The sequence below is a fragment of the Podarcis filfolensis genome (genome assembly GCF_964270895.1).
Source record: "Podarcis filfolensis genome assembly, chromosome: 5".
Classification (NCBI taxonomy): domain Eukaryota; kingdom Metazoa; phylum Chordata; class Lepidosauria; order Squamata; family Lacertidae; genus Podarcis; species Podarcis filfolensis.
Window position 1 is genome coordinate 79,613,119 of NC_139608.1, and position 21,808 is coordinate 79,634,926.

Below are 21,808 nucleotides of genomic sequence, written 5' to 3' on the forward strand. Positions count from 1 at the left end.
ATGTAATGTGACCCTGGAAGTTCCCTCTCCAGACAATGAGATGAGTTACTCTACTAATTTCTTATCTCAATGACTTCAATGTTCCGTATGTCCTGGAAGCTCACAGGGTCCTTTAGAACATTTATTTTCTACTGGTTTACAACCTTATATGCTTCTGCATGTTTTAGAGGTCGTCTAAGTGTGTAAACAGCATTACATTATGACTCATTGGTATTTGACAACCCAAAATTTGCTACTAGAGGGAATTAATGATTGACATCATATCCTGGGAGAACGTTTTGTATTCATGGGTTGCTTCTGGAAGTGCTCCCATGAACACCCTCAAGAAGAAATGTTTCACTGAAAATTTATCCATGTAACTCTTGGGATGGACAAGCAAGATCCATGTTTCCTACCAGGTCCTGCTACAGGAAAACTTTACATGGACCCAAATTCTACATTTCCACATGGACACACTCAAAAGAGCACTTCAAAACATGCAAAAATCATGGGAGGAAGTGGAAAGGTTGCAAAGGACTCTTAAATCACCAACAAGTAGCACATTGCACCATCATGGAGCGTTACCTTTTTCCTGCTGAACTCCACAACTGCATCTGCCGTGTTTGTGTCATTAGGCAAGAAGGGGGGCATGTCATCTTCATCAAAGACAGCTACAAGAAATGGCACCTCCTTAAAAGTTTCCCTGGGACCTTCTGTCACAGTACATTTGGCAATCAGCTCATACTTCTCTCGCTCCTCTCGATCCAGAGGCTGTGCCACGCTGATACTCGCTGTGTCCATGTTGTAAAGAAATGGCACACCTTTATCTAGAACACAGCAAGAATACCGTCTCATTCCATCACTAACAAAGTGGGAGCTCTCTGTGATACAACCTTGGGGGTAAAGGATCCTATGCCAGAAGTAGACAATTCACAATCAGCAACACCCAAACTGCAACTCAAATCCAGTCAATTATGTGTTATTTACACCATTCTTCAATCTTAGAACTCTTTATAGAGTTCTGGAAATCGTGCTGGTTATAAAAGACTGGAATTAGGGGTTGAAAGGATTCCCCCTGTTCTATACCTTTATTGTATCTCTGGTTTGCTCTGTCTGGCATTTCATTCCTCCTCATATCATTAGGGAAGACCCACTCACCCCCAAGTGATAAAGACCCACCACACCTACTGTCTAATGTGCCTTTGCCACACTAGCAAATGAACTATTAATGGATGAACTGTGGCTCATGACAAAACTTTCAAAGGGTGTTGCTTTTTTCTGTTAAATTAAGGGATAGTTATTGTTTCTAATGCTTCATTGTTCTACTATATATATATTTAACCTTATGCTTATATATCTTTAATGATCGCATAATGTTTTTAGCTATGATCTTCTTGCCCGCTTTGAATATTTTTCTGTGGAAAAGCAAGGGAAAGGGGACTACCTGCACCCTGTATCAAAGCAGGCACGTTAAATCTTGCAACAGAGTGAAATGAGGGAGATGAAACTTCAGCGAGCAAGAAAAAGATGCAAGGAAATTTACAAGGCAGGCTCAGGTAGTTTTTGAGGCAGAGGACTGTTCCTTCCTCCTTAGTGGTGGTGCTGAAGGACAGCAGAGAGCAGGTCAAAAATTCGCAGCCAAGGCAAGACACTACCGTACTGCAGGAAGTGCCTTTGTCCTGTTGCTAGAGTCACTGCTTTGAGACACCCCTGCTCCAGTCTTACAAGAAAGAAAATGTAGAAAGGTTCATTATTCTATTTATCTATTTAAAATGCTTCTTTACTTGCCTTTCCCAGATGCTCAAGGCAGCTCAAAATGTAAGTTACATCATAATCAAGATGAAGAGGAAAACTAGCATTGGTTTGGCTTGGATTTTTAAAATTTGAATCACTGGAAGCCCTTTCCAGAACCCCTTAAACACTTCAGCAAATACCCAGCCACATAAGTGTTCCAAGACTTTTGCCGCAATGGTGGGGATGTGAAAATTCTCTTTCAGGACCATTATAATGTATTAACCAGAATTCCCATTGATAATTCTTCTTAATATGGAATTTCAACCATCATTGATACAGTGTTTACTTAATGCTTTTCTGAAAATAGTGAAATATTCCTAATTAAACAATGAAGGCCATGAAATCTGTTGCTTAAGGTGTTTTTTTTTTAATTTATGGAATTTGCTGAACCATTGCACATGCGGGGGGTGGTGGTATAACTTCTATATCTAATCCAAGTTTCCAAATGTTTTGACCAAGTATTTTCATATGTGGCTTCTACCTATGCAAGTGCCTTCCAATGCAAACTTTTACCCAGCTTCCAACACCTCCAGAGGTTCATGGGAGCCATACTTGGAAGTATGTTCTAAAGCTATGCAAAAAACTCAATGAAATAAGAATTTGTGAAGGCAAACAGGATCCCTGCTGCCCACTGGACAAGCAGCTGCTTTACCTGCTATCACCTCATAGGAAATGCTTGCATTCTGGCACTGGTTTTGCAGAGGATATGACTGGAGCTGATGGAATATCCCTGGTGGTTTGTTCTCCTTGATGTGAAAAGAAAGGTCCATATTGGAAAAACACAACTGGCTTGGCATCCCATAACTGCAAGCTGGCATGGTGGAATTGATAACAGAAAGCTTCACCAATACTTTGGTATAAGATTCATGGCATTCCTTCCCTTGGAAGGGTAGGGGTGAGACGAAAACTTGGAGGATCAGCTTTGATACCGAAATTCCTGGAACTATTAGGGAGGAGACAACAGAAACAGGGAAGATTACAAAGAACCCTCATTTTAGCAATTCACCATCATCTATGGTTCTATACCCACCTAGACAAAGCACCCCAAACAGCTGCCCACCATGTAGCTCTAAAGTGTTCCAGCTGAGATCACAGAATCACAGGATGGTAGAGTTGGAAGGGCCATCTGGTCCAACCCCCTGCAGCCAGGACTCTTTTGCCCAATGTGGGATTCGAACCCATAGACCCTGAGACTAAGAGTCTCATGCTCTACTGTTTGAGCTATTTGGCCTCTCCTTCCCCCAAGTGCCACTGAATCCCCTTGCCCTGATGGGAGGGAAGACCTTTCAAAAGGTTTTCATGGAGCTTTCCCCCCCCCCCTTTGCAGTCCATCTTTGCTCTTTTATTAGGGTTTTAATATTTCCATGTATACCGCTTTCTGAGACTGGCCCGAAGAACGCCGTAGAAAAAACCCCAATCTTAAATAAAGAATTGTCATTTTCTGTTAACCGCAACGAACAACAATTAAATCTCTGGTTTGTTCTTGTTCCTCTTTCTGTACAGTTCATTCAGAGCTAGGATTTTGGGTTTACAAGTAAGTTAAACATAACCTTAGAGTGCAGAGAGTTATTATTTCACTCATCTGTCACACGTTCCAAGAATCAATTAGAACAATTCATCCAAGTGCTATCTCCTTTGAGTGAGTGGCTTGAACCAAAGTAGCAGAGAAGGACACATGAGAAGGGAAATGGCCAAGACACTCTGGGCAACCTTCATATAATAAACTGCTACTTGAGAGCATCCTTTGAGGCCTGCTTCTCTGTCTCCACACATTAACCACAAGTAAACAAAACAGAATCACATTATTATTGATGCATCACTTCTTGTGTCAATCTTTAAAACTAATGTATTTGTGGTATGATATGTTTCTATAGGCAAGGGGCTGACTGGGTGGGGGAATAATATGATGATTAATTTCTTGATCTTGGGGGTAACAACAGGACTGTTTGCTGTTCTTGCAGTTGACTGACATGGTTACCCGTCTTCTTATTGGTGTCTGTGCCAATATTTAGGAAGAGGTTCCAGAGTACCTTCCATTCAATGAAGAGTTCTACTGATTTGGTAACAATTAGTATCTGGATAAATTCCACCAGGTGCAAATGAAGGTAAACATGAGACCACACACACACACACACACACACACACACACACACACACGTGCAATGAGGGCATCTGCTTCATCTGCATGACTTACACAGCATATCGAAGTCTTCCCTATCTAGGCTCTTATTGAGGAAAAGAAGTCCAGTTTTCTCTTGGATTTGAAACCAAAGATTGTCTTTACTTCCAGCTCGTGGGATGTGGAGCTGTGGGCACAGCCAAAAATATGTATTCTCCTCCTCCGAATCTTTCAAGGCATGGATCTGCAGCAGGGGGGTTCCGCTGGGTTGGTCAAGGTAGACATTCTCATGATATTCCCTCCGGGGAAAGTAGAGGCCAAAGGCAACTGGAAAAGATACAGAAATGAAGAAATGCAATATGTACAATGACTAGGTGGACCTTTTTTTTTTTTTAAAAAAAAAGCACTTTGCAAAGGCAACACACTTCCCTTCTGTAACTTTCAAGAGATATATTTGTCCAGCTGGTTCTTTGGTTGATCATGCTAGATTAACTACCTCTTCCCTCAAATACCTGCCTCCATATTGAGATCTGCCTCAGAAGTTTTTACAGATCCCACCCCCATCTGGTAGGTGGTGACTGAGCACAGGGGCCTTCTATGGAGTCACATTCCAAGTTTCGAACTCGCTCCCCAGGAAGCTTCAGCTGTGGCTAGGTTTACTGCCTTTTTTGACACCAGGTGAACCCTTTTTAAAAAATTTTCAGGCCTTTTCAATCTCTGTTTTTATTGTGGGTGTCATCTGGTCAACTTGCTTTGTAATGCTTGTTAATTTCAGCATCGTTGTGTCACATTTTTGCATTGGGAGCTATTCTGGATCCTGAAGGGCAGGGTATTAAAAGCCTAACAAAAATTAAAAAGCTGTACCAGCTGCCGTGTGGTTCAATCCATTGCTCAATAAAATGTGAAAGGAAAGCCATAGTGTAGAAACTGATCTGCCAAACTGGTTTTGTAAAAAAGGGCAGTTTGGTATACATTTGCTTCATATGCCTAGATGGGCCTAATATTTAAAAAGTGGTGATATGTGAATATGAATATGTTCTTATTCTTTAATTTTACAACCATAACTGGTTTTAAATATGTTATTATCTTGAACTGTGCAATTGCCAGATATCAGCAGTACATGGGGACAACCCAAGACATGTTGCAGCCTCAGGTGAAGGAGAAGATGTTACCTCCACATTCCATGTAGCACACAGAATTTGTCTCTCCAGCAACTCATTGCATTCCCTTCTAGAGCTGATGCAATGTTTATGTTTGTGAATTGTGTTAAAAAGGTAAAGGTAAAGGTACCCCTGACCAGCTGCAGACGACTCTGGGGTTGTGTGCTCATCTGGCTCTATAGGCCAAGGGAGCCGGCGTTTGTCCACAGACAGCTTCCAGGTCATGTGGCTAGCATGACTAAGCCGCTTCTGGTGAACCAGAACAGCGCACAGAAACGCCATTTACCTTCCCACCAGAGCGATACCTATTTATCTACTTGCACTTTGACATGTTTTTGAACTGCTAGGTGGGCAGGAGCAGGGACCGAGCAACGGGAGCTCACCCCATCACAGGGATTCAAACCGCCGACCTTCTGATCGGCAAGCCCTGGGGCTTTGTGGTTTAGACCACAGCACCACCCACGTCCCTTATTGTGTTAATCCTCTACAAATGTTTTTATTAACTATGTTTATGTATATCATAATAAAGCAAGCACTGGTGGTCATATTGGTTCACTCTCTTTGCTAATTTAAGTTCCTGTACTTTACTGTTAAAATGGACATTTTAATAAAAATGTATGGGGGTGGAATTGCACATGCTATCTAAATGATAACATTTTAAAAACAGAAAGGGGGGGGAGGAACAAATTAGCTGATCAATCTCAGCTGCCCATAACTGACCACTTGCCCTCTGGAGTCATTTATGCATCCCAAACACCTCCCTTATATTAAACCTTTTTTAATTTTCAAGCAATTTTCCCATGAACACTCTTCTTCCAGTGGCTAATGCATGAACCCACACTGTATCAAATCAACACTGACCTATTGGACATACCTACACTATAGACCTAAACTGATTTAACAGTAATTTCAAAATCATATGCAATAAAACTGCACAGAAAAGGTCAAAATGTTTTTTTAATCAAGTCTATGCTGAAAGCAACGGATCACTCTCAGTACCATTTTTTATTTCCCTTCCTGGTACTACTAAGCACTTTATTTAATTAGAGCTTAATCAGAACCCATTTCCTACAGTTTCATTCTCAGCAGGCAGCTCGGAAGTGTGGTTCTATATTTCCTTCTCTCAGACAGCTGCCTTTCCACATTATTCACAAATCTACAATGTGGGTCTACAACTGCTAAAGAAGGACCACTGATAAAGGCAGCTATGGAGCTGTAAAATATGCAACAAAGGAGCCTTGCTTTATGCAGTTATTTCGTTTGGTCTGAATGAATCCAGGACCAGGAGCATAGATGCATAGATGCAGGAGCATAAAAGCATTGATACCTGAACTCTCAGGTGCTTCTCTGCTTCATATAAAGGAAACAAACTGACAAATATGAAATAATACAATACGTTACATCAGGAACTATGGCACTGCAATCTAACTTGAGCCAACAACACTGCAATTTAAACCTATGGTTGGAAAGCAAGGCAGAGGCGTCCTGCAAGATTTGTTCTACTGCTAAAACAATATTCTCCACAAACATATTTTCTAAGAAATGCAGGTATTGGGATTCACCCCACCCATGGCAAGGAAAAGTCTTTATGGCCCCACATCAGAGACTCTTGTTGGTCCCATACTCCCTGTCCTCATCAGTGCTCTTCACTCACCACATTACCTTGGGGGGGGAAGACGCTGACTCTGAGGTCTTCACACCATTTATTTTTATTTATTATTAACTTTACACAAGATTTGAGCTTCTTCCAAGGAGCTCAACACATGGTTCTCCTGCCTCTCCATTTTATTTTCACAACCATCATGTGAGGCACGTTAGGCTGAGAGACTGCGACTGGCCCAAGGTCACCCAGTGGGCTTTATGACTGAGCAGGGATTTCAACATTGATCTTCCAAAGTCCTAGTTCAACGCTCTAACCAATACACCACACTGGGATCGCACCATACCGTGTACATCACACAACTTGCATCTGAACCCTCTTAACTGATCTTAAGTGCTTTCTCATTGAACTCGTGTTTTTTGCAACCTCTCTCCCTAGGTCCATAGGCTAATATGAACATCATGCGGTATTTGTTTGTCTTCCCCCATAAATTCCCTTTCCCTTCAATGAACACAAAGCTAGATGCAAGGTGACCAGAGATGCCTGATTCTAAGAGTTTCTCCTAGTGAGCATCCTTAATTTCAACATCCTAGATTCCCTGAAAATGGTGACATCATATATGACATTGTGGTATATGTCATGCATGGAGAACCTCAGGCCTCTCTATATCTGACCCTCTGAACTCTCCCCATCCATAACCTCTCTTCCAAGCCCGCAACCTTCACTGACCCTGTTTGAGTGTTTTTGGCTGGCTGGAATGCATCCTTGAACTAACACCTCTTCCTTGCCTGTGTGGAGGACAGAAAGGGGTGCGAGAGTGTGTTAAGAACTAGGCTACTGTTCAAAGCTAAGATTTGTGCTAGTTGTTCTGCTCACTTTTGTCTCTGGCCTTACCTAGCCCTAGCCTGTGTCCCCCACCCCACCCATCCCCTGGAAAAGAATGAAGCTCTCTGGCTAAAAATAATAATTCCCTATCCCTAGTATACATGGAATTTTAACTATGGTGCCAAGAGAGGCGGTACATTGAAAAGCCAGCAGCTTTTTTGCCTAATAGGCATCTCTTTGCAAAGCAGCTATAAAACAATGAGGCTAGAATCATAGAATCATAGAATCATAGAGTTGGAAGAGACCACAAGGGCCATCGAGTCCAACCCCCTGCCAAGCAGGAAACACCATCAGAGCACTCCTGACATATGGTTGTCAAGCCTCTGCTTAAAGACCTCCAAAGAAGGAGACTCCACCACACTCCTTGGCAGCAAATTCCACTGTCAAACAGCTCTTACTGTCAGGAAGTTCTTCCTAATGTTTAGGTGGAATCTTCTTTCTTGTAGTTTGGATCCATTGCTCCGTGTCCGCTTCTCTGCAGCAGCAGAAAACAACCTTTCTCCCTCCTCTATGTGACATCCTTTTATATATTTGAACATGGCTATCATATCACCCCTTAACCTCCTCTTCTCCAGGCTAAACATGCCCAGCTCCCTTAGCCGTTCCTCATAAGGCATCGTTTCCAGGCCTTTGACCATTTTGGTTGCCCTCCTCTGGACACGTTCCAGTTTGTCAGTGTCCTTCTTGAACTGTGGTGCCCAGAACTGGACACTGTACTCCAGGTGAGGTCTGACCAGAGCAGAATACAGTGGCACTATTACTTCCCTTGATCTAGATGCTATACTCCTATTGATGCAGCCCAGAATTGCATTGGCTTTTTTAGCTGCTGCGTCACACTGTTGGCTCATGTCAAGTTTGTGGTCAACCAAGACTCCTAGATCCTTTTCACATGTACTGCTCTCAAGCCAGGTGTCACCCATCTTGTATTTGTGCCTCTCATTTTTTTTGCCCAAGTGCAATACTTTACATTTCTCCCTGTTAAAATTCATCTTGTTTGTTTTGGCCCAGTTCTCTAATCTGTCAAGGTCGTTTTGAAGTGTGATCCTGTCCTCTGGGGTGTTAGCCACCCCTCCCAGTTTGGTGTCATCTGCAAATTTGATCAGGATGCCCTTGAGTCCATCATCCAAGTCGTTGATAAAGATCTTGAATAAGGTATTTAAGTATACCTTCCTGAAGAAACCAGAGGCTTTTCTCTTGGGCATAGTCGGCCATTTGGTGCCAAAGAAGGACAGAACTTTTTTTATGTATGCTACAACGGCAGCAAGAATACTTATAGCAAAGCACTGGAAGACGCAAGATCTACCCACTCTGGAAGAATGGCAGATGAAGTTGATTGACTGTATGGGACTGGCAGAAATGACCGGCAGAATCCGCGACCAGGGAGAAGAGTCGGCAGAAGAAGATTGGAAGAAATTTAAGGACTATTTACAGAAATATTGCAAAATTAATGAACTTTGAAAGATGCTGGATTGAATTTATGTGGTCTCTAGCTGTTATGATAAAAAGAACTGGGATAAATATTGTTTAAGTTATAAAATTTAAAAAGTTGATTGGAAAATAAGGTGTTAGTTAAAAGGAATGTTAAGAGATTAGGATTTGCTAGATAAACAATTTGAACTAGAAAACAAGAAGGGGAGGTATGAGGAAGTCAAAGAAACATGTTATTGAAAATTGATATTGAAATTGATTTGTTTTTAATATTTCTTTTTCTTTTTCTTTTTTGTCTGTATAAAATTGAAAACTCGAATAAATATTTATATATAAAAAAAGATAAAGATCTTGAATAAGACCGGGCCCAAGACAGAACCCTGTGGCACCCCACTAGTCACTCTTCTCCAGGATGAAGAGGAACCATTGATGAGCACCCTTTGGGTTCGGTCAGTCAGCCAGTTACAAATCCACTGAGTGGTAGCATAGTCAAGACCGCATTTTACCAGCTTCTTTACAAGAATATCATAGGGCACCTTGTCAAATGCCTTGCTGAAATCAAGGTAGGCTACATCCACTGTGTTCCCTTCATCTACCAGGCTTGTAATTCTGTCAAAAAACGAGATCAGGTTAGTCTGACATGACTTATTTTTCAGAAATCCATGCTGACTATTGGTGATCACAGCATTCCTTTCTAGGTGCTCACAGACTGTTTGCTTAATGATCTGCTCCAGAATCTTCCCTGGTATTAATGTCAGACTGACTGGGCGGTAATTATTTGGGTCCTCTCTTTTCCCCTTTTTGAACATAGGAACAACATTTGCCCTCCTCCAGTCTGCCGGGACTTCGCCTGTTCTCCAGGAATTCTCAAAGATGACTGCCAGTGGTTCTGAAATCACATCTGCCAGTTCTTTTAATACTCTTGGATGCAGTTCATCTGGCCCTGGAGACTTGAATACATCTAGACTAGCCAAGTATTCTTGTACTATCTCCTTAGTTATTCTGGGCTGTGTTTCCTCTGCTGAATCATTTGCTCCAAATTCTTCAGGTCGGACATTGTTTTCTTTATCGGAGAAGACTGAGGCAAAGAAGGCATTGAGGAGTTCAGCCCTTTCTGTGTCCCCTGTTTGCATTTCACCATCTTCTCCTCTGAGTGACCCCACTGTTTCTTTGTTCTTCCTTTTGCTACGAACATACCCATAAAAGCCTTTTTTGTTGCTTTTAAACTCTCTAGCAAGCCTGAGTTCATTCTGTGCTTTAGCTTTTCTGACTTTGTGTCTACACGTGCTGGCTATTTGTTTGAATTCCTCTTTGGTGGTTCCCCCCCTTTTCCATTTTTTGTACACATCCTTTTTTAATCTTAACTCAGTTAAAAGTTCTTTAGATAGCCACCCTGGCTTCTTTAGGCACCTTCCATGTTTCCGTCTCATTGGTATTGCCTGAAGTTGTGCTTTTACTATCTCCCTCTTAACAAACTCCCAGCCATCATGAACTCCCTTTCCTTTTAGTATTACTGTCCATGGGATCTCACCCAGCACTTCCCTAAGTTTTATGAAGTCGGCTTTCTTAAAGTCAAGAAATTGAGTCCTAGTATGCTTGGCTGCTCCTTTCCGCTGTATAGTAAACTTCAGAAGAGCATGATCACTCGCGCCTAATGATCCTTCCACTTCTACCCCACTAACCAGGTCATCAACATTGGTTAGGACCAGATCTAAAATGGCTGTTCCTCTTGTTGCTTCTCCCACTTTCTGGACAATGAAGTTGTCTGCAAGGCCAGTGAAGAATCTGTTTGACCTTATGCTCTTGGCTGAGTTTGACATCCAACAAATATCCGGGTAATTGAAGTCCCCCATTACTACTATCTCCCTTCCTTTTGCATGCTTGGCCATCTGTTCCAGGAAGGCATCATCTATGTCTTCCGTTTGGCTTGGGGATCTATAGTAAAGTTTCTTTAGCCGCAGCATTCCCTAAATTAGAGCCCACTACTTCAGCTCTTGTCCACATACAAAGTACAGTGTATACCCACTTCCTTCTGAATAGACAAACACAGGACTGCACTTTTAGCTATCTCTTATTGTTGGCCTCGCTTAATCCAAGACCCGACAGAATGCTGTGCATTGCAGGTAAGCATTTCTATTTGGAAACATTACATAATTCCTTTGAAATATGGTCATGATTCACAAGACCACTGCCAGATCTAGCAATGAATCACTGTAGCACGATTTACGGCTGCCTTTGTGATTTGTTCTAATGTATCGTACATTAAACTGATAATCTAGGACAGTAATAAAGGAGGTGAACATTTATTAATAATTTCTTGCTGAAGGGTCTGACAAGTTGCAAAATGAAAACTAACATCCTAAGAGAATGCCCTTGTTGTTTTCCACCTTTCCACAATAATTTATTGCTGCCATTTTATTTTGCACCTCACTACTCTGTGGAGTTTTTGTCACGAATCAAACTTAAAAGGCACCCATTTTTTCATGTCTTTAATCAACTAGCAATAGTCAAATGCAAATTTACTTATCACAAGAACAGTGGTACCTCGGGTTAATTCGTTCTGGAGGTCCGTTCTTAACCTGAGGTACCACTTTAGCTAATGGGGCCTCCTGCTGCTGCACAATTTCTGTTCTCATCCTGAAGCAAAGTTCTTAACCCGAGGTACTATTTCTGGGTTAGCGGAGTCTGTAACCTGAAGCGTCTGTAACCCGAGGTACCACTGTATGGCTCTACCCATTTTCTCTTGCTACCCCTGTGGCATGGATCTCTCCTCAAAATCTACCATATTTTTCGCTCTATAGGACACACTTTTTCCCCTCCAAAAATGAAGGGGAAATGTGTGTGCGTTCTATAGGGCGAATGCAGGCTTTCGCTGAAGCCTGCAGAGTGAGAGGGGAGAGCCCCAGCGCCAGCCCCACAAGGTTGGGGGACAGAGGGAGGCGGAACGCCGCCATCCCGCTGTCTCCCGAAGTGGTTTGGAGGCTGACGGCAGGGAGACCCCGCCGCCAGCCCCGCAAGCTCCGGGGACAGTGGGGAGGCGCAGTGCGTCTCCCCGCTGTCCCCGGACCTGGTCTGAAGGCTGGCGGCGGGGAGAAGAGCGCTTCTCCCCGCTGCCTGCATCGCAAGCTCCGGGGACAGCTGGGAGGCGCAGCGCGTCTCCCCGCTGTCCCCGGACCTGGTCTGAAGGCGGGCGGCGGGGAGAAGAGCGCTTCTCCCCACTGCCTGCATCGCAAGCTCCGGGGACAGTGGGGAGGCGCAGCGCGTCTCCCCGCTGTCCCCGGACCTGGTCTGAGGGCGGGCGGAGGGGAGAAGAGCGCTTCTCCCCGCTGCCTGCCCCGCAAGCTCCGGGGACAGCGGGGAGGTGCAGCGCGTCTTCCCGCTGTCCCCGGACCTGTTCTGCAGGTGGGCGGCAGGGAGAAGAGCGCTTCTCCCCGCTGCCTGCCCCGCAAGCTCCGGGGACATCTGGGAGGCGCAGCGCGTCTTCCTGCTGTCCCCGAACCTGGTCTGAAGGCGGGCTGCGGGGAGAAGAGCGCTTCTCCCACACCACAAGCGCCTGGGGGGGAAATAATTTCCCCCCCTTTATTTACCCCCCCAAAAACTTGATGCGTCCTATGGGCCGGTGCGTCCTATGGGGCGAAAAATACGGTACCTTTCTTGCAAGGGGCCTCTTCCAAGGTCATGCCTCTCATTGCCCTTCCTTCACACCCTCCTTGAGGGTCCTTGCACTCTGACGAAGATGCTTGTGGTTTGAGTGTGTGTAAAGACTACCCTACTGTAAAAGGGTAAATTCATTGTTTCACTCACTTTTGACTCTGGCCCCCGCCCGCCACTGGCTTGTGGTGCCCAAAAGGGATTAAGGTAAAAGGTAAAGGACCCCTAGACGGTTAAGTCCAGTCAAAGGAAATTATGGGGTTGCGGCACTCATCTCGCTTTCAGGCCAAGGGGGCCAGAGTTTGTCCACAGACAGATTTCTGGGTCATGCGGCCAGCAGGACTGTTAAGGTTCCAAGGGGTTGCTCGAGAGCAAGCAGGCAAATACCTCCCTGCTCGGCTGTGAAGCCTTGCTTTTGATGCCAAAATAAACTTTATCTGTTCAGAGCGCCACTCTCCCGTGGCTGGCTCATTCACTGGCAGAATCTGTGAGTGGGCGGTCCTTAAACCTTCCCCAGCAAAGTAATTTCTTGACGCCCAGTCTGTGCCTCCCCTCTCGGTGCGAAAGCTTACTGTGCAAGGAGGGCATAGGTAACGGAGGACCTCTCTCCTCCCCACTTTGCCCAGGTAAGGTGTCCTTGCACCGCCTCGCCTCCTCCGAGCCCTGCAGCTCCTCTCCACTGGAGGCGTGGTTACTTTCCTCCGCTGAGGAGGAGCTGCTTCCCACGATATTTGGGGGCTCTCTGTAACCCATCCGGCTTTTCCTCTCTCCCTCCTGAACCGATGGCAGTTCCCTGACAAGGACTAAACCGCTTCTGGCACAACAGGACACCGTGGTGGAAACCAGAGTGCACGAAAATGCCGTTTACCTTCCCGCCGCAGTAGTACCTATTTATCTACTTGCATGGCCTGTTTTCAAACTGCTCGGTTGGTGGGAGCTGGGACAGAGCAATGGGAGCTCACCCCGTCACGGAGATTCAAACTGCCAACCTTCTGATCAGCAAGCCCAAGAGGCTCAGTGGTATACAGTCTCAGATTGAAAAAAAGTTCCCTATCCCAAGCTTAACCTCTTAATCATTATCCCAAACTGTAACCAAGTGACAATGCCCACATTCACCCTTTGGCATCCTTGTCTCTCCCTCACCTCCCTCCTCACAGGGTGTCAAAAAAGAGGGCAAAACATGACACAGATTTACATGCACTACTTTACATGTACAGGTGCAAATTTAGAAACCATTGCCGCAATTTAAATTTCACAGAGGGCAAGCCGATTAATTTCCATTCAGATCAGCACAAATCAATTGCAGTATTCAATTAATTCACACCCCGCCCCAGATAACCCCAAATTAATAAGGACCTATCCAATTAAGTTACCCTCAATTAATTGCCCACCTGGATCCCGCTCCAAAATCATTTCCTCTTCAATTGCTTGCCCCAGTCATCAATCACCATTACCCTGTTCCATAAATTAAATTCCAAAGAAGTAATAAGATGCCTGGGTGCACAATTTTGTTTGGAGTGGGAGTCTTAACAAAAGACAAGGAGGGTGGGGTTTATGGCTTTAAAAAGCAATTAATACGTTGGCCTGCTGTTGCTTGCCCACTGCGGCACATTACAAGTCAAGGTAATTCCATCCCCAAATCACCTCCTGACCAGCACCTTATGATGTGTATACTGACTGCAACCCCATATCAAGTCCCATTTCTTTTCTGTGAAATAAGCATTCATAGAAACAGGGCATCATGAAGTCTCCACCCTCCTCCTAACAGCAGTCAGTAGGGTTGAAGCAGAAGGCCATTGGGGATGGGGCAACTGATAATTTTTTTTGGTCACACTTTTTTTATCTAGATATGGGTCTTTACCATGAGTGTCCCTCTGCAAAAAGATGGATTCAAATCAGCTTACAAAAACAAACATTTAAAAAACAAGAGTAAACCAAGCCTGAGGGCTGGCTTGTGATATTTGTATTGATTTGTAAGCTGTGCATGAAGTTTTCCAGGCTACAGAGCGGGGTACAAGTGCTCTGAAAAATTAATTACTCGGGGCAAACTAAATTATCGTACTTATGTACACAATTTATTTGCATCATTTGTCAATATGAAATATTATAAATAAATAAACACACACAGAGACGGGAGGTAATTAAATATGAAGCTGAAAGAAAGCCTTCATTGGCTGAGTCTATCAGGGATCTCTTCAATCATTTGTTTCTAAATGAACACTTAGTGAATATTGGCCTGAAATGAAAACTTATTTTAGGAATGTTTATTGATTATGATTTGTTTCTGTTATTTCTAGTCTTTTATTTTTTTCTTCAGTTTTCATTTGATATTTTTTTTTCCACCAAAAAACTTTTCAAGCTCACAAAACCAGGCTTAACTACGGTGGTTTCAGTTGCTGGGCTGGGGGGAGGGGGAGATTCTTGGTTACAAACTAGGAGGCAAAATATTTTCCCCTAATTATATACTTTACACTGTGCAAACAAGGCCTCTTTATGACACTTATTTAAACTACATTTGCTGTATTTTCAGAGAACAGCATTTCTATCACAGAATAACAAGTTCCATTTCTTATCCCTAGGATTTCACCACATCTTATTGATAACAGGTCGTGTTATTAATTATATCCTTATTTATTCTGATTGTGAAGCCGGGGAGCTCTCTCTTTTTAACACATAGAAAAGATAACGAGGTTACCAGACAAACATGATGCTTGCTATTAATAACCCACTATTTGTGGTTAAGTATCATATTTCACTAATCAATCAGAGTGGTGGTAGAAGCGAGAGTTCTTAAGATGTCTACAGTTATTAATGATGATTGACAGTTGTTCAATTGCAAATATTTAACTAGATGTTTCACTACCTACCATAAAATCATGGAAGTGGGAAGGCATGAGTTGTTGGCGGTCTCTGAAGGGAATCCCCCACAAAATTGATTTCCTATCTGTTTCCTTGAGCTTATAAAGAAAATGAGTAGCAGAGGGGGGTTTTGTCTACAAAGCGATGTTCAATCTTCCAAAACACTGTTTTGCACATAGATACAGAACATATATTTACTTTACTATTCAATATTCTGCCAGTACTGAAATAATTCAACACATATAACTAACGAGTCTCTTATGAGCATACTACAGGTTGTTGGCATCCATCTGTCTCGAGAGACAATGGAGTATGCCTCCAGGGGTGAAGTCAAAACCATTGTGTTAGCAGCACTGAAGTGACTTCCCCAGGGCACAAGCCTGGGCAGTGTTTATTGAGCTCCTGGGCTGCCCAAACAACAAGACACCCCCCCCCCCGGCCTTGTTGATGTGGTCCAAAAGAACGCAGAGCAATACTTGACTGCAGGAGTTGCCGGAAGGAGGGGCAGAAGGTGCCATCCAACCGTCATAGGGACTCCACTCTGGATTTGTGTAGGATTTATTCCTTACAAGTACTTAATTATGTCCCCCCCCCCCATTCACAGTGGGAAAGCAAGATTTCACCCACCCCACTGGTCACCTTTAAGTGGGCGTCAGAATACAACGTGCACATGTCCTGTCACCAAATTTCATGAGAGAACTTTAGGTGTAAAAATGATGGTGTGATCCAACAGGAGGGGGGGAAACTACTCACACAAAATGGTGGGTGGCTGTGAAGAAGAAGAGTTTGGATTTGATATCCCGCTTTATCACTAGCCGAAGGAGTCTCAAAGCAGCTAACATTCTCCTTTCCCTTCCTCCCCCACAACAAACACTCTGTGGGGTGAGTGGGGCTGAGAGACTTCAGAGAAGTGTGACTAGCCCAAGGTCACCCAGCAGCTGCATGTGGAGGAACAGACACGCGAACCCAGTTCACCAGATTACAAATCTACCGCTCTTAACTACTACACCACACTAGCTCTTCTTGTGAATGCTCTTCTTGTGTGCAACTCTAATAATACTGTGTTCAATGCCACTTCAAGGGGAGAGAGTAAGAATAGAGCGCTTGATTCAGAATGGAGGGCTTGGTTCAAATCTCCCCCCAGTCATGATGACCAGTATTGAAAAAGATTTGGGCAGACTGCTAGGTTGGTCTTTGAGCCCACTCAAACATGAACACAGCCCACCACCACCCTTTTCCACCGACATTTGCAACAGGGCATCCAAAGGCAGAATAAGTGCTCCCAGAAGATGACAATTTGGCATCCCAGAAATTGTCTACTCCCTGTTACCATAATTCACAGCTACCTTTTCTTTCTTTTTTCATAGGGTACAGAAGTCTTCCATCTGTGTTGCTTGGTCTCTAATGGGCTCATTCACACAAACAAAAGTCTCCAGTTGACTCTGCATTCAACAAATGATAATCACATATGAAGTAACTGAACCATCACCTTCACACACCTCTCTCCAAGTTCACTGATGACATAGACAGCATTATTATGATGTCACAATTCCATGTAACTGCTAAGCCTCACCTTCATATATGGGGCAAGGCAAGGCAAGGGAAAAGGGCTGGTTGGGATGAATTTCTCTGCTTCTGTATAGGTCCCCTGAAAGCATTACAACCATGTATGAACATCTGGTGAGACTTTGGATAACAAAAGGAGGAAGCGGGGAGGAGGAAAGGAAGGATCTGAGAAGCACCGTGTTGGGGTTCTCTTTCTACCATTTCAGCCCCGGTCTGAAGTGATTATTTGTATCTTTATGAATAAATACAGCAATACTATCTCCCCAGAGACTTCACATACCTTGCTAGGGAATCTCTCTTAAGTGTGTAACTGACGAGATAATATACGACACTGCAATTAGCGAAAAAGGAAACGGAAACACTCTCAAACATTATCTGCCTCTCGTTCTTTAATATTAATGCTAACTGTCTGTGAAAGTTGTATTAACAGTAATTCACAGAGAATTACCTGTTGAGCTAAACCATGGGATGAAGCTGAATCACTTGGTAGCCAGATTGGAGTGTAGTGCTACTTATACTTATCCCCCAAAGCTGCTGCTTCCTGTCCCTTTCTCTTAGTCAGCAGCAACAGACATCAAGTCATACAAATTAGCTGCTACTGTACTTTTCCTAAGTGCAACACAGTCACTTTGAAATATAAGCTGACCATAGGAATCAAACAAGGGGGTCCCTGCAAAAATATGATACATGGGATCATGTTGTTCTAATAGGAGCAAGTCAGTGGTAAAATTGAGAAGGTACAGTGGTACCTCGGGTTACATACGCTTCAGGTTACATACGCTTCAGGTTACAGACTCCGCTAACCCAGAAATATTACCTCAGGTTAAGAACTTTGCTTCAGGATGAGAACAGAAATCATGCTCCGGCAGCGCAGTGGCAGCAGGAGGCCCCATTAGCTAAAGTGGTGCTTCAGGTTAAGAACAGTTTCAGGTTAAATACAGACCCCCGGAACGAATTAAGTACTTAACCTGAGGTACCACTGTACTGTTAGGTATGTTGTACCAGCCCAAGATCTGAAGGCGGTTGGGGAGTTATCTCAGCAAGCTATATGCTGTCATTTGTTTGTTTTAGTAAAAAAATCCTAGATTGGATTTGTTGTAAAGGGAGACGGGGCACTCCTTTTTGAAACAAAAATCTAAATATGTTCAAATGGGCTGCAGGTACTCAACAAGAAAGGTACTCGCTATATGAACAGAGGCTACTACTATTCATTATCAACTTTTATGTTGTTGTTGTTTTTTTAAAAAAAGCATATCCAAAGTTGGTGGGGTATTTCTAATTGAGTTCAAGATGATGTGATAGAGCTAAAAGAGCAAAACAGCCTGCAGGTTCCCACCATCATACAGCCTGCTTAGGCCACTGGAACAAATACGGTGGTCCAGATCTCCAACTATTTCAATTTCCAACCCTCCTTTAGCCATTTTTTAGAAACAGGTCTATATACCAAAGATGGTTCCTACCTGAAGATGGTCTCTGGCATGTGCCCTATATCATAAGCTACGCTCAAATGATAGTACTTAGGGCCTTGTCTCCCACACTACCTCAGAGCTGTGCCTCACCTCCCAGGAGTGATACTGGTTTCAGAATCAGCTGCATTATAGCTACCTCCCATGTGAAACAAAGCACCAGGGGTCTCAGGCAGCCAGGTCCATGAGGTCAGCATTCAAAAACCTTCAAAGGTGCTTTTTTTAAAGGTTCCAAGGAACTGTCTCTGGAGTGTAGTTATCTGACAGAACACAGCACCAGGAAACATCTGAGCTTAGAAACAAGAGAACTGTGCAGTCCATGAACTTGACTGACTGAACTCAGGGAACTTCTCTGACCCAAATGAGATAAATCTTAGGCAGAATTCCTAAATATCAGAAGTGGTTAACCTGTGGCTTCTCCAGATTTTGTTGGACTGCAGTTCCCCCCATCTCTGGCTATTAGTCATGTTGGCTTGATAGAGTGATAAGAGTCCAACAACATCTGGAAGGCCACAGGTTAGATGCCCCTACTAAATATATTTTCTGGGTGAAACTCAGATTTCCAGGGAGTTTGAAGAGAGCTGTCGGAGCTGTGATTAATGTTCAGCACTTGGACAAAGCGTAGGAACAATTTTAAGCATTGCGCATTTTTTGTAACACTTCACCAAAAGCACTTCCTCCTCCCCATCAAACACAAAAATCAAAACTCATGGAAATTCAGCTCAGCTCTAAGAGCGGAATAAAAAGTGTTTGCACTATCCCACTGCCTCACACAAAACTGGCAATACAGGAGGTACTTTTTTCAATCTTTCCCTTATTTTCAAAACGTAGTCGGAACAGTATCATGTCGTTACTCTTTTATGTATGAAAAAAAAATCAGTGAAAGCCTCTGCTGGTGGCTGAAAACTGCTAAAGAACTAAGCGATAAGCATAACTATGCACCTCTCACGTGAAAGTGCTTTCATTATGAAGAACTGCTATTCCCTTTTCAAACATTCAATGGGGTTGTGAAGGCACAATTCTGTTTTTCAATCCACAAAGTAAACTGATGCAATCAATTTCTGCCACAGGTCTAAAACTGGCATGAGACATCCAACTTTACATTTATCAACTGCAAACATATTCATGGTGGAAATAACTCTGTAGAAAAAGGCACAAATTCCCCATGCCCATGAAGTTGCAGCCAGGATTGATACTCAGCCCGTCTTAAAAAACCAAGCTTGAACTTCAAAAACATTGGCTGAGGACCCTGGGTTATCACTGGTATACTTGCCAAAAAACAAACAAACAAAAACACCCTTTGTATAAAGTGAAACAAATTCTGTGTTTCTCCGTTAATTTGCTCAGAAATATGATTTATGTGCATTGCTTGCTGTTTAATTACTTTGTTTTCTAGAAGTTCCTTCCTGCTTGTTTGTAAGGAAATAGTCAATTAAGAATCTAATGAATCCTCTCCTGTGACAGAATTAATTTGGGAAGCTGTGACCTCATGTAAAGAGGCATCAAAGCTGGTTAATATGTAACACAGAGACACTCCGTGCAGACTGTGGATCATTACACGAAGCATCTTTGATCTGCTGTAGTTTCCAGCAAAACAAGGGAAAACATGCGCTCTGCTCCAGCTCTGGCAAAAAAACACTGCACATCGGAAATGTACGGTAATGTTAAGAGCAGACGGTGTTACTAAGATATGGCAAAGATGATGGAATGTAATCCCCGAAGAGGAAAGTACTGCAATTTTCCACCTTTGATTTCAGACACATGGTAAGAACATCACTAGACCTCCAACAACTGAACTTGGAACAAATCAGACACAGCTCAGAGCCTCACATAAAGGGAAGCTGAAATCTCAGTTGAATGTCTATGGATCAAGATGGGGTGTCTTTATGTAACTTATTTATACTTGAATTATGTTGTTGTTGTTGTTGTTGTTGTTCAGTCATGTCTGACTCTTCGTGACCCCATGGACCAGAGCACGCCAGGCACTCCTATCTTCCACTGCCTCCTGCAGTTTGATCAAACTCATGCTGGTAGCTTCGAGAACACTATCCAACCATCTCATCCTCTGTCGTCCCCTTCTCCTTGTGCCCTCCATCTTTCCCAACATCAGGGTCTTTTCCAGGGAGTCTTCTCTTCTCATGAGGTGGCCAAAGTATTGGAGTCTCAGCTTCAGGATCTGTCCTTCCAGTGAGCACTCAGGGCTGATTTCCTTAAGAATGGATCGGTTTGAAAACTTGCTGATTTGTGTGGAAATGAATCACTTGGCATGATTTGTAGACCCAGTAAATTCCATTTGAAATGGGATACCTAACAACCCTGCTGAGTCCCCAGTTGCCACTGGGTTGCACAAGAGCCCTCTTTGTATGTTACTCGTGTGAAAGGGCAACACAGATTCAACGGGGCTGTGCATTCAGCCTCAACCCTGGAGATGGTGTGGCTCCTTGCAGCCCTCACAGGTTGATTTAGAGAGGAGTAGGTTTCCCAGATGATTAAGAACCCTAAACCCTAAAGCATATTGGAGAGTCTATGTAGAGAAAAGGTTGTCTCCTTTGGTATGTTATCTCTCAAAAGATGAAGGACTGGAATGGACTGTGCTACCTCAGGGTGTTGGCCTAAAGATGTACTTAGATAGCTCAGTTGTTTAGAGCAGTGCTGATAACACCAAGGTTGCAGGTTCGATCCCCATATGGGACATTGCATATTCCTGCATTGCAGGGGGCTGGACAGATGACCCTCAGGATCCCTTCCAACTCTACTATTCTACGAAAATCCCTTCATAGTTATGTTTATCTTCCTGGGTGAGTAACATCAAAAGAGGGCATAGACCTCTAGGCCAACTAGGTCAAACACCAGGGCCTCTACAGACACCAATGAGACTGCTATGGACTTCATTTGCACAGTGCAAATGAAGCTCTCCCATGTCCTGTGAGCCTCTGCCTCCCATACTTCAGAAGGTCCCATCCCCAGTGGGCCTGAAATCCACCATTGAATTCTGCATCTTTCCAGAATTTAGAACTGCCCTTGAGTGCATAAAGAAACTTAATGTGAATCACCAATGCCTTTATAATAGTCTTTAAAATATTCTGATTTACAAAAAACAACAACCAAAAAACAAAGCAACCCTTTCTGTGGAGGACTAAATGCAAAACCACACCATACATTTAAAGCACACTGAAGGCTTCTCCCAAAGAATCTTGGGAACTGTAGTTTCCCACTCACGGAGCTATGATTCACAGTACCCTTCGCAAGCCACAGTTCCCAGGGTTCTTCAGGGGGAAATCAGAAGTTTTAAATGTTCAAC

At 43.5% G+C, this 21,808-nt stretch overlaps 1 protein-coding gene and 1 long non-coding RNA gene across 12 annotated transcripts in view; one reads left to right on the forward strand and one right to left on the reverse strand.

The window, feature by feature from the left end:
• LOC310763060 overlaps positions 1-16,932 on the forward strand; it is a 41,740-nt gene extending 24,808 nt beyond the window's left edge. Inside the window, exon 3 of the long non-coding RNA XR_014548441.1 lies at positions 16,843-16,932. This is a non-coding gene — a long non-coding RNA (uncharacterized lncRNA). The remainder of the gene's footprint in view (positions 1-16,842) is intronic.
• RET (ret proto-oncogene) overlaps positions 1-21,808 on the reverse strand; it is a 123,748-nt gene that overhangs the window by 42,782 nt on the left and 59,158 nt on the right. For 9 of the 11 annotated variants that reach the window (XM_083614587.1, XM_083614588.1, XM_083614584.1 and 6 more), the window contains 3 exons: positions 3,968-4,219; positions 2,426-2,716; positions 565-806 (listed from right to left, as the gene is read on the reverse strand). In XM_083614587.1, coding sequence (XP_083470713.1) covers positions 565-806; positions 2,426-2,716; positions 3,968-4,219 — 785 coding nt within the window. Of the gene's footprint in view, positions 1-564; positions 807-2,425; positions 2,717-3,967; positions 4,220-16,821; positions 16,963-21,808 lie in introns of those variants that run through there. The other 2 variants (XM_083614593.1, XM_083614592.1) reach the window with 2 other exon arrangements.